The 12,225-nt window shown below is 42.4% G+C and overlaps 1 protein-coding gene across 19 annotated transcripts in view; it reads left to right on the forward strand.

Moving 5' to 3' along the window:
* DOCK7 (dedicator of cytokinesis 7) overlaps positions 1–12,225 on the forward strand; it is a 94,452-nt gene that overhangs the window by 22,898 nt on the left and 59,329 nt on the right. For 18 of the 19 annotated variants that reach the window (XR_014956850.1, XM_085585620.1, XM_021542714.4 and 15 more), the window contains exons 5-14: positions 1,947–2,076; positions 2,183–2,395; positions 2,773–2,858; positions 4,773–4,839; positions 6,048–6,197; positions 6,950–7,030; positions 8,082–8,247; positions 8,876–9,018; positions 10,661–10,754; positions 12,059–12,221. Coding sequence is in view for 18 of the 19 variants with exons in the window: in XM_085585620.1 (XP_085441746.1) it covers positions 1,947–2,076; positions 2,183–2,395; positions 2,773–2,858; positions 4,773–4,839; positions 6,048–6,197; positions 6,950–7,030; positions 8,082–8,247; positions 8,876–9,018; positions 10,661–10,754; positions 12,059–12,221 (1,293 nt within the window). In the remaining variant the exon portion in view is untranslated. Of the gene's footprint in view, positions 1–1,946; positions 2,077–2,154; positions 2,396–2,772; positions 2,859–4,772; positions 4,840–6,047; positions 6,198–6,949; positions 7,031–8,081; positions 8,248–8,875; positions 9,019–10,660; positions 10,755–12,058; positions 12,222–12,225 lie in introns of those variants that run through there. The other variant, XM_085585632.1, reaches the window with a different exon arrangement.

Here is a 12,225-nt window from a genome sequence, read left to right on the forward strand (position 1 = left end):
TGAGTTAACAGTTCAGAGGATGGGCATGCATTGATTATTCCATGCAAATTACAGGAAGGGTTCTGAGAGGCTTCAGTTGGAGCAGGGACTCTCTCGGATGATTGGAAGTCTGATGACTTCAAGAGCTGCTGTCAGGGAGTGAGTGATCCATGTGATGTGCATCACCTACAAATGACTTGGCTGCAGCTCCAGCTCTGCCCTTGTGGCAGTTGCTACAATTCACTGGTTTAATGTTGTCCTGAGAGCCACTTCAGGGGATGCTCAGGATGTGCTTGGCACTGCTAATGTGACCTAATAAAAAAGTGTTTTGTAATCTCATACCAAAATAAAAAAAACATCCAGAAAGGAACCCAAGAGGGAGGGAGATGTTTTATTAACTCCCAGCCTTGGCAGCAGAGTCTTGGATACACCACAGACCTGGACAGTGTGACCCACCCAGCCACCCACTCCTGGCTTCTCAGTGCCTTTCACTGGTACCTGCAATTCCTGACTGTGATTCCTGCTCTGATGAGCTTTATTTGGTGGGGTTTTGTCCTCTGAGAGTCATAGCACTTCCTGCTTGGATAAAATCATGGCAGTGCACTGGGTAGAGTTACTGCTGGAGCCGGGAAAGAACCCAGAAGCTCAGCTGGGAAGGACTGAATTGTTTTTCAAGTAAAGGTGCCAACAATTTCCTCTTAATCCATCCCATTGGATGGTTCCAAGTCCTCTGGCTAGCTCCAGGGGCACAAACCCCATCTCTTGGAAGAACTGCTGGATCGACTTGTAACATTCCATTCTTTTCTTCCCCACCCAGGGGAAATAATCTTCGTTATTATGTCCGTCTCTGCTTCCAGTTTTTTTGCAACCAAAATGTTTTTGAGGCAGGGGAATCCATCCTGTGGTTTTCAGTAATCAGTAATTTCTTTAATGATATTGGAAAAGGTGAATAAGTTCACTGGCCCGAAAAAAATCCACTAGCATATTCTGATTTCAAGCTTATGGCATAATTTCTGTGTGCTAGACTGAGGAAGTCAGGTGTTAATTAGAGATAATTTGCACTTGTTGGTGGAGCTGTGATGGGAATGCAGACATCCAGGTGAGGATTATATAGATTCTCTTGTTCAGGTCTCAGCAATTACAGCCTAGCAAGGAAAATGCATTCCTCCTTTTTTCTCTTCCCTTCCTTTATTTGCTGCTAGCATTTCCATGGTTTTCCCATATCTGGAGCATCCCTCTGTGGTAACTTTAGTGCCAGTGCATGGTAAGAACAGTTAATTCTCGATGTGAGCCCAGGAACTGACTTGGAGTGAATATTGCAGGGAGGCCGTGGCTCTACCCATGTGTGTGTGTATAAATACAGACGTGGTGCCATTTGGCACCCAAAAATTTGTTAGTCAAAGAGATCTGCTCCTGTCAGCACAGCAGGCAGACTGTTCACTTGTAGGAGCTCTCATGCTCTGGGAAGCTCTGAGGGACCCACTTTCCTCACAAAGATGCTATGTGAAGACACTTGTTTCAGTCAGGGTTGGAAAATTGTTCTCCAGAGGTGCTCAGGATTTTCCTGAGTTGCTGTTTTGGTTTTCCAGTTAATCATTTTATCTGCTCCAAGTCAGTTCCTGCTCCAGCAGAACCACTGGCCTTTGGCCCTTGTGTTCCCGGCCTGTTTTTAGCTTGGCATCACAATGGCACATTTGACAACGACTTTAATTGGCCCTTGATAATCCTCCTTTTGACATCACCCAGAGTGGCTTTATAGATGAACAGAGTGACATTGTAGTGCTGGAATAGTGGCTGTTGGATGATGCCCCAGCTCCAGTGGAGCTGACTGGAAATTGTGTTTGCAGAGAGCAGCTCCTGCCTCGGGAGCACCCACGCTGACAATGCTGGGTTTGTTCCGGGGTGCTGCTTCTGGGGTCGGGGTCAAAAGGGCTGCTAAGAATGTGTGTGAAATCGTCTGTTTGCAGATACCACAAGCTGGGAACTGGGTTCAATCCCAACACCTTGGACAAACAGAAGGAGAGGCAAAAAGGGCTCCCCAAACAGGTCTTCGAGTCTGATGAAGCTCCTGATGGCAACAGCTACCAGGATGAACAAGTAATGTGCCTTTAAAACCTGGCTTCATAAAACCTAATTTATAGTCCTGCTTTAAAAGTGCAGTCCTTTTCCCATTAGAAGTTGCTTTTAATTTGTTGGCTCTCAGGATGACCTCAAGCGCCGCTCAATGTCGATCGACGACACTCCCCGGGGCAGCTGGGCCTGCAGCATCTTCGACCTGAAGAACTCCCTGCCTGATGCCCTCCTCCCAAACCTGCTGGACAGAACCCCAAACGAGGAGATTGACCACCACAACGAGGACCAGAGGAAGTCCAGTAGGCATAAGGAGCTTTTTGCACTACACCCAGCACCAGATGAGGTATTTTTACATGCATGTGGGTGAGATTACAAAAGTGAAGGGTATTGGGAATGTGAAAGCTGTCAGTCTGCCAGGGATTTAAAGCATTTAAGATCACCTGTGTTTAACATGCATGAGAACTGCAGCTATTTTGTGTTTTTCAGCATATTGTCTTGCCCATAGATATTACTTTCTGAAGATTGGGTTTCCCTTCTGGTTATGCAATTGTAGAAACATTAAAGGGATTTAATTTAGCATGTTTATAGCTGCTGATGAATGCACCGTGCTGGAAAGCCTCAGATTAAATTGGTGCTGTGTCTTAGAAGAAAAAAGTGATAGATGTGTTTGCCTCCTGGTTCTGCTGGTGGTTTGTACAGGGTTTGTATCTCTAATTCCAGGAGGAGCCCATAGAGAGACTCAGTGTCCCTGAAATACCCAAAGAGCACTTTGGCCAAAGACTCTTGGTGAAGTGTTTGTCCCTGAAGTAAGTACCACTCCAACAGACAGAAATTCAGAATTTAAATCTGCTGCTGTATTCACGTGCATCTGGAATAACTCCACTGCCTTGTTTATTGCCCTGGAAGGGTGATTGCATTGTTTGGTCATAGGCTTCCAGGTTCATTTTGTAAAGCTTGAGTTACACAGTTGTATCTTCATGACTTCCTGCAGATTGATGAGACAGGAAATATCCTCCTTCTCCTGGCTTTTCTCCCTGTTGCTTTCCAGCTCTACCTGTTCCATGTCACTGGCACACCAGTGGCTTCACCACGCTCCTCCAGGGCTTTTAACTGGTGTTCTCCTCCCTAATGAGGAAATTTGAGATTAAATTTAAAGATCAAAAATGCTCGAGCCTTAAAACCATAAAGACAACCAAAGATTTCCCAAAGTTTAGGCTCAACAACCTTGACTGTGTCCCTTTAAGAGTGAAGACTTTATACACTTAGTAAGCATTAACTGGAGGAATAGAAACCTGTTAAACAAGTTTAATGAAGTGGAGCTCCTGAATATAGGGTTACCTGCAGCTGGTTCATTGCCTATAACTCTTCTCTAATAACACAAGGTAAAATTTTACTGTTATTCCCTTGGAGAAATAAAGTACAAAACTGATTTTCCACACTGCTGTATTCATCTTCTGTGTCCTCAGTTAGGTCAACCCTTCTTATTAGAGAGCTCCAGTTGCTGCTCATAACTGAGATATATGTGTGGGACATTTCTCCTGCTCGTAGAGTACTCCAGGACCTAATATAGCCATAGAGATGAACTGATTTTGCAGCCTTTTATGAACTGGAACAACATAATATGCAGTAGCAGTGCAGCTTTCCCTCCAAAGGAGGGTGTCTTTAGCATAAATAAGTTAGATGCTGGAAATTAATGTTTTCTGCTCTTTAAGCATCTCTTGCTGACTGCAAATTTATAGCAAACCTGCCCAGCTCCATGTTTGCTTGTGTACCTGGGAATCTCTGAGCCTGTGCTCGGGGATGTAATCCAGGATTGTGCCATCTCAGTGGCACAAAACAAGGGCATTTTTCCCCAGGGAGAAAGCTCAGATGACCTAAGCAGGGTCATTTCCAGGTTAATCTCAGCTTTGTTGCAAAACTGGAGAAAACACCTGTTTGGTGGTGTTGTCCCTGTTGGAAGGAGGAGTTCCAGGCTGAAGCTGAGCTCCCTGCAAGGGCTGGGTGTGGAGGGGATCCCAGCGTGGATGGGACATGGATTTTGTGGGGAGCTTGTGCAGACAAAAATGGCATTTCAGCCCCTGCTCACTGTGGTGCAGGGATGGGTTTTGAATGTTTTGAAATTCCTTTGTCTCCCCAGGTGTTCTGACAATAAGTTCAGCTCTGTTTGGTGGGTCAGTGTTCTTGTTGGGAGTGTTGGAATTTGCATGAACACTGGATAACAGTCACTGTGAAGAGCTGGCACCTTTCTAAGCGAGTTTTTGATATTTTTTGACAACAGTTAACAATTGAAAATTGCCAAAATAGGTGTCCCTGATGTCCAGAGGCAGAAGCCTTCTGGTCAGGAAAGCTGAGAGGAGCAGTTGGCCATTTATCTGGGGCAGCACAGGAAATTGGCTCCTCCAGGGCATTAGGGGAGCTGAGTGCTCCAATTATCCCAATTAACAATTCCTCCCCCTCTGAGGAGGCTTTTGGGCTGCTTTGCTTTGCTTTCAGTGAGTTAAAATGGCTTTTGGAAGGTGCAGGGAGCACTGACATGGTTCTGGTGGGAGGGAGCAGGACAGGAGTGGGGTGGAAATTGGGAAAGAAGATCCCTTTGGAGCAGGAGCAGCCCTGGGGTTGGCTCAGCTGTTCACACATCTCAGGGAGGATCTGGGGACAGGGCTGGTTATTCCTTCTGACAAAATGCAAGTCAACTGATTCTGTGTTTTCCTTCTTTCAAGATTTGAAATAGAAATTGAGCCCATTTTTGCAAGTTTGGCTTTGTATGATGTTAAAGAAAAGAAGAAGGTAGGTTTTTAATTGCTTGAGTGTGACATTTCCACTGAAATCTAAACACAAGAAATGGAGGAATTCATTCTGGTGGCAAAGCTTTAAGAGGACAGTGACATAGAGGTTGGAAGAATGATGAAGGCATTTCATGAACCATCTTGTGTGTTCTTCTTGGTAAAGCAGTTGAGGTATAACCACTTTCCTAAAAATATTATCTAATATGACAGTGCCTGAAATCAGAATATATATATATAAATATATGTATATATATGGAGTCCAATTTGGCTTTCAAAAGTCTCTTCCCCAGAGAGAACTTAGGTAACTGAAACCTTTTATTTAGATTAAGTTTTTATGACTGTCTTAATCTCTTTTTGGTGATTCAGCATGGCATGGGTCCAAGCAATGCTTCAGTAATGCACAGAAAGTCACACATGCTAAAATGACTAAAATAAAAACAAATCTGAGGAGTCTTTTCAAGATCTAAGTTGTAGGAAATGCAAAATACATTTATTCACCTATTTATGTTCTCTATTTAATATTTAAAGAGTCTCTTAGTTTTCCTTATTCAAGATATTAGCAGTAGTGGAGAGAAAAATGTTAAAAATATGCATTTTGACATTTATCTCTTTAAGACTTGAATTTAATGCATTGAGATTTAAGTTATGTAGATGAGAGTATGTGGAATATTATGTGAACTTTGTTTAATATTTAAATCACATTTCATAAGCCAATTTTATCATCTCATTACTCCTTTTTTTTGGCTCTAACATAATAAGTTCTTTAGTGACCTCTGGTGTTGGTAGCCTGCTCACATCTTTTTGGCTCTGAAGCTTTGCAGTGAAGAATTTGGTGTTTCAGAGTTGAAGGCTCAGTGTCTGTCTTTCAAGGTGTTATTTTTTCTTTTTCTGTTTCTATTTTGATATTTTGGTGTTTCCAGTTCAGCTAACAATGGTAATTCCTAATTCTGATGGAGCTGCACACCTTAGGGGAGCTGGAGGAAATTTTATGGGTAGTGTGTGGTGTTTCCTCCATTTCCTTTCTCACTGTCCTGCCTTGATTTCTTAATCAAAAAGGTTTTGTTTTTTTTTCTTTTCATACATGGTTTGACATGAGTTTTTAACATGTATTTTAAAACAATTTTAAATTGTTCATGAAGAATTTACAAAAAAAAAACCAAAAAACCCACAAACAAACTAATGCTTGAAACTACCTAATTTCTTTCTTAGATTTCAGAGAATTTCTACTTTGATTTAAACTCTGAGCAAATGAAGGGAATGCTTCGGCCTCATGTCCCCCCTGCTGCTATTTCCACCCTGGCCAGATCTGCCATCTTTTCTATCACCTACCCATCGCAAGATGTCTTTCTAGTAATAAAGGTAAGAAATGCCAGGGAAATTGAAATTATTGTAGTCTTTTGTTTTTTATTTAAAATAAAATAGAAATCCTGTTCTCAAAAGTGTGAACAGAGCTGCTTTATTTCAAGTAGTCTCACTTAAGTTTATTTGTAATTACCAGTTCAGTGCACTGGGAGAGAGTGTAATAACCAGTTCAGAAACTGGAGAGAGCACAAAGGTTTGCTTGATGATATAAATCAGTTTTCTGGGGCTTGACCTTGGTTTTTGTATAAAACAATTTGCTGGCTCCTGAAAATGACAGATAATTCAGTGATTTAAAAATATCTATTGATCTGAATCTCATTTCAAAAAAGGATACACGCCCCTCAGCCATATTTTCAGATGTATTTAAGGGCAGAAATTGCCAAGAGAGCGAGATCCATAAATGAAATAAAATGCAACATTGGTCACTCCTGGGATAAAGTACACAAAGATAAAAGTTATTCTCTGTTCTCCCCTTTGGCTCAGTGAGTGCACAAATGTTGCTCTTTCAGGTTGGTGTTTGAGTCAAGATTTTTGGCTGGACTCTGGGTAAAAATCTTGTGGTGAGAAAGGGAGTTCAAGACAGATTTGCAGTTTGCAGGCAGTGTGAAAATTCTGCAGGAAATGCTTCTTACACAAAGACTTGCCAGGCTTCAGCTCTTGTGAAAGAATTCTTTCCTTCCTTGTGCTTGTTCAGTTTATTAATTCTTGCTGGATACATGTCCTTATAATGCTTCATTTTCCCTTCTCAGCTGGAAAAAGTTTTACAGCAGGGAGATATTGGGGAGTGTGCTGAGCCTTATATGATTTTTAAAGAATCTGATGCAGCAAAGGTAAGAATTTCTTTGGTGTTTTGATAAAAAATGAAATGTATTTTGGTTTATGTTGGATGGTTGATACTGTTCCTGTCTTTAAAAGGATCCATTTTTAATTAGGAATTTGATCCCATTCTAAAGGCCAAAGAAGAGCCAAAGACCTTTGAGTCTTGTTGCCTTTTTGGGGTGGAGTAGTTAAAGGTCAGCAGATTTTGTGGCTGTCAGGGGAGATTTGTGGTTCCCATCAAACTCAGTCATCTGTGATTCCCTGGATCAGCTGAGTCAAGGGAAGGCAGCCTTTGATGGGAATTTGCAGTAAAAACTTCAACTTTTCCACCACTTTTGCACCTTTAACCCCATCACTTCTGCCTGGTTCTGAAAGAACCTCCCAAATGGTTCCTGATTTCATGTGCAGTTGGGTAGGGCCAGGTAGAGATCAAAGGGTTGGATGAGGGGCAGAGCAGAGGTTCCAGCCCTTCTTGTGGTCCCAGCCTCTCCATTTCTCAAAATCTTGGATGATTTGTTCACTTTAGGGAGGAAATAATTTATTAAGAGGTTGATTAAAGCTCTGAAATTTCCTCTTTAATATGCAGAGCTATGGAAGAATCCTCTTTTATTCCCTTCTTTCCTGGACAAAATGAGTATGTGAGTACTTGTTTGAGGAGCGTTTTGAGTTTCCCACAGAACTCCAGATGATCTGAGCACTTCCTGCATAAAATCACATTAGGAAAGGCCCTTTCAGACTTCAGAGGGGAAAATTTAGATTTTCTTGAAGGAAGAGTGAGCAGATGAACTCACTGGGATTTGCCAGGCTGTTCAGGAGGGTTAGGAATATAAAAGACTGTTCTGACTGTCCTCTGGTGGCCTCTTTTGGGAAGCAGAAGTTGCATTTTCCCGACATTTGGTGCTGCTCCTCTGGAAGGTGCTACCAAAACACACAATCACTGCGAGTTAGAAAAGACTCCATCATTCCTCACTGATTTTGCTAAATGAACCTCTGACCCTGTTCCTCTTTTTAACCTCTTGGATTGAACATTTTAACCTCCTGTATTGAACATTTTCTTCACAGAACAAGGAAAAGTTGGAAAAACTGAAGGGCCAGGCAGAGCAGTTTTGCCAAAGACTCGGGAAGTACCGGATGCCTTTTGCCTGGACAGCCATTCACCTCATGAACATTGTGAGCAGTGCTGGCAGCTTGGAAAGAGATTCCACAGAAGTTGAAGTTGGCACAGGAGGTACAGGACTTGGCATCTGCAGGAGGGAATGTGGGCAAATCCAGAGGTTTTGATTCATATCCTGCAGCTGCTGTTGCTCCTTTTATCGCTTTCCTCTCCCTACCCTGATGGTCTGGGGTCATGGTTGAACTAAAGCAGAAATGTCCATGATAACAAATGGATTTATCTTTCAAGGATTTTACTAGCAAACCATCTGTTATTTAAAACCAGGCTTGTGAGACTGAGGGAGCATTACAGGCTGATGAACATTTTCCAATGGAGTGGATTAATCTTTGCGAGCCACATAGCTCATCCAAAACTGCTCTTCAGCATCCCCAAAACTGCCAACTTCATCATCTTTCAGAGCAAGGGAAATACATAAATCTCAGCATGATAAAGACTTTTATAACAGCAGGAAGGCACTGGGCTGAGGTGGCTGAGAGGGGAGCAGGAGTCAGCTGTGCTCCGCAGCCTCCTGGAGCGGGATTGCCTGAGCATAACCCCCTCTTCTGTCACCTCATGGCATCATTCCCTCTCCTCCTGTGAAGGAATGAGTTCTTCCTTCAGCAGGAATCCTGCCTGGGACAAAAGTAGGCTCTTGGACTGTAGTTTTTCTGCTTTATTTCCTCCTCACTGTTGTGTTTTGCAGAGCGTAAGGGGTCGTGGTCGGAGCGGCGGAACTCCAGCATCGTCGGGAGGCGCTCCCTGGAGAGAACCACGAGTGGGGACGAGGCTTGCAACCTGAGCAGCTTCAGGCCAGCCACCCTGACAGTGACCAACTTCTTCAAACAGGTGTGGCAGGGAAAAGTCTCACCTAGGAGTTACTGCTTGGACAGGAGGATTGGGTGGTGTGAGGTTGCTGGGTGGTTAATTGGTGATGTGATTGATTTCTGCTCCCCAGTCGCAGGGAGTCTTTGAACAGCATTCAGTGGGTTTGTTATGGTATTTATCAATTATCGTGGAATAACAGACTGGTTTGGGTTGGGTTTGTTATGTTATTTATCAATTATCATGGATAACAGACTGGCTTGAGTTGGGTTTATTATGGTATTTATCAATTATCCTGGAATAACAGACTGGTTTGGATTGGAAGGGAGCTTAAAACCCATCCCATCCCACCCCTGCCATGGCAGGGACACCTTCCACTATCCCAGGTGCTCCAGCCTAGTCTTGGACACTGCCAGGGATCCAGGGGCAGTCACAACTACTCTGGGCACCCTGTGCCAGGGCCTGCCCACCCTCTCAGGGAACAATTTCTCCCTAATATCTTATCTAAACCTCCTCTAAGTTATATAATACATAATAATATATAATATATTAATTCTGGTAGTAGTGAATCTAATTCCTAAGATACACATTACATATTATATAATATATTAATTCTGGTAGTAGTGAATCCAATTCCTCAGAGTGATTTAAGGTTGACATCAGTTCCCTGGACACATCCAGGGATCCCTGAGGAAAACAAAGCATTTTTCTTGTGCTGCTTTTCTGAGTGGCAGCTCCACTTAAACAGGGCTTGGGATTTTCCTGAGCAGTGGCAAACATGATTAAAGGGAACAGATTTTTTAGTTAAGCTTAGCAAAAAGTAACAAACTGAAAATTTTCTAAGATTTGCTTAATGGCACATCTATCTAAGGAAGAACCGGTCACTAAGTTAGTAATGATTTACAAAAGCATATATTGATTTACTTTGTTGAGATTATTTTTACTTTGAAGCAGGTCATTTTATTTAATTTGTCCTTTAAAAACTGCCAAACATTACTTGAAGATTTTAAATTTCAGATTCTGTATTATCTTCCTTTTCTCCTGTTAAGTAGTTGAACACTACCCAGTGTTTTCCTCCTTCCATTCTCTGAGTTTTTAATATTTTTTATGTTGTGACTTCTTACCTTTAAAATCAGATCTCTTTTGGTTTGGCGTGGCAGAGTCCCATTTTCTGTAATATTTCCAAAATTAGCAAAACTGAGCTATTAGAATGGGCACAAAAAAGAGTGACAACAGATTCCTTACACTTCCTACTTTTCCTGAAAAATAAGGCTGTTCTGGTCTCATCCCAAAGGAAAGGCAGATGAGAGGGAATGAAGATCACCTCCTGAATGACAGATACTTTTTCAAACTATTACACTTGCTAAAAAATGGGTATTTTTGGGAAATCTCTTAGCAGCTATTTCCAGTTTGGAAAAAGATAATATTGATGAGGAGAGAAAAGGCTTTCAATTAAAAGTTCCTGCAGCTGTCAAGGTGATTAATAAGGGATGAAGGAAGGGGAAAGGATGGAGAAATGAAGTGTAATTTAACACATGAATGGTAACACCTTGTTCTGGGAAGGGCCAGTTGGATGTCAGAGGGAAGAGCCTGTGGGGTGAGAGGGTTTGTTGACTCTGGCAGCCCTGGGGGGTGTTTGGGTAACCAAATCTTGCACCCTGAGCAGGAGGGGGATCGCCTGAGCGATGAGGACCTGTACAAGTTCCTGGCTGACATGAGACGTCCCTCGTCGGTGCTGCGCAGGCTCAGACCCATCACAGGTATCCAGCTGTCATTGTTTCTGCTTTTTCATGAAGGCATGGGACCATTCTTGGGCTGAAAACCATTTGTTACTCAGACAAACATCAGTCTCAGAGGCTGTGAGATTTTAAAGGGGCGAGCAGTCAGCTGTAGCTCAAAGTGGTCACAAGTTCTTTGTTAGAAGGCAATAAATAACTTTCTAACCCAATGGACAGTTGCCAAAGGGTGTATTTTGCTTTTTTAACCTATCAGCTTTACTCACTTCTGCTGCACTGGGGATACTTTTACCAGTGGGCTTTTATCACATTTATATGCTTCTATTATAACTTCTAAACTCTCAGTTTACTCTATACAACCACACCCTTACATTATAAACCCTTCACCATCTTATCAGTACGGTTTCTTACTTAAGGCATATTCTTACTTACAACTCTAGAAACATAAGTCCATGAATTTTCCATTTAATGTCTGTGTACTGTACCTTCTCACCAATCCAAGCTTCTTCCAAGGCTGCAAGGACACAGTCTCAAGCTGTGCCAAGGGAAATGCAGGTTGTATATTAAGAAAACATTTTTTACAGAAAGGTGATAAAGTTCTGGAATGGCTGCCTGGGGAGGTGGTGGAGTCACCATCAACATGTTTAAAAAGCCTGGGTGTGGCACTGGGTTCCAGGGTTTAGTTGAGGTGTTGGACTCCATGATATTGAAGGTCTCTTCCAACCCAGGGATTCTGTGAATTCTGTTAAAGCTCTCCAGGAGAGCTGTTAAAGCTCTCCAGCTTGGTTCATCTCCCAGCTCTCAGCTGGCCTTGCAGCCAGGTTAGGTTTTAAGAAAACTTTGCCAAATTATTTTGCTGCAAATTAATCTTGACTCTGGTCTGCCATGGCCTGGGGCAGTGACCACAACTTCCAAGCCCTTGAGTGTTGTGATCAGTTCACCTCTGGTTTGTAGCCTGACAATCTCAGGGTTTTTCAACCTTGCCTCTGATGGAATTTTGTTTGTAACAATAGCTGGGCCTCACAGGAGCATTATCTGGACTGCATTTCCTTAGTTTTCCTATGACAAAAGCATCTGTGCTTTGTTAAGATGCATATTTTCTGTTGGTTCTTATTACCTGGTCCCCAGTTGCCTTAGATATCAGTTGGATCCACTGATACTTGTTAACAAATCCACTTCATCTGTAATTTATCATTTGTTGATTCATTAAATTCATATATAGGATGTCAGTGAATATACAGGAAATTAACCTGAAGAAACAAAGCACAATTATGCTTTTAAAAATTAATTTCTATTTATTAATAAATAAAATCCCTTTCTTCTTGCAGCTCAGTTGAAGATAGACATATCTCCAGCTCCAGAGAACCCCCACTACTGCCTAACCCCAGAGCTGCTGCAGGTCAAGCTTTACCCAGACAGCAGAGTCAGACCAACAAGAGAAATCCTGGAGTTCCCTGCCAGGGATGTCTACGTCCCAAACACCACTTACAGGTCA

Source organism: Lonchura striata, chromosome 8 (genome assembly GCF_050655825.1).
Source record: "Lonchura striata isolate lonStrDom1 chromosome 8, ASM5065582v1, whole genome shotgun sequence".
NCBI classification, from domain to species: domain Eukaryota; kingdom Metazoa; phylum Chordata; class Aves; order Passeriformes; family Estrildidae; genus Lonchura; species Lonchura striata.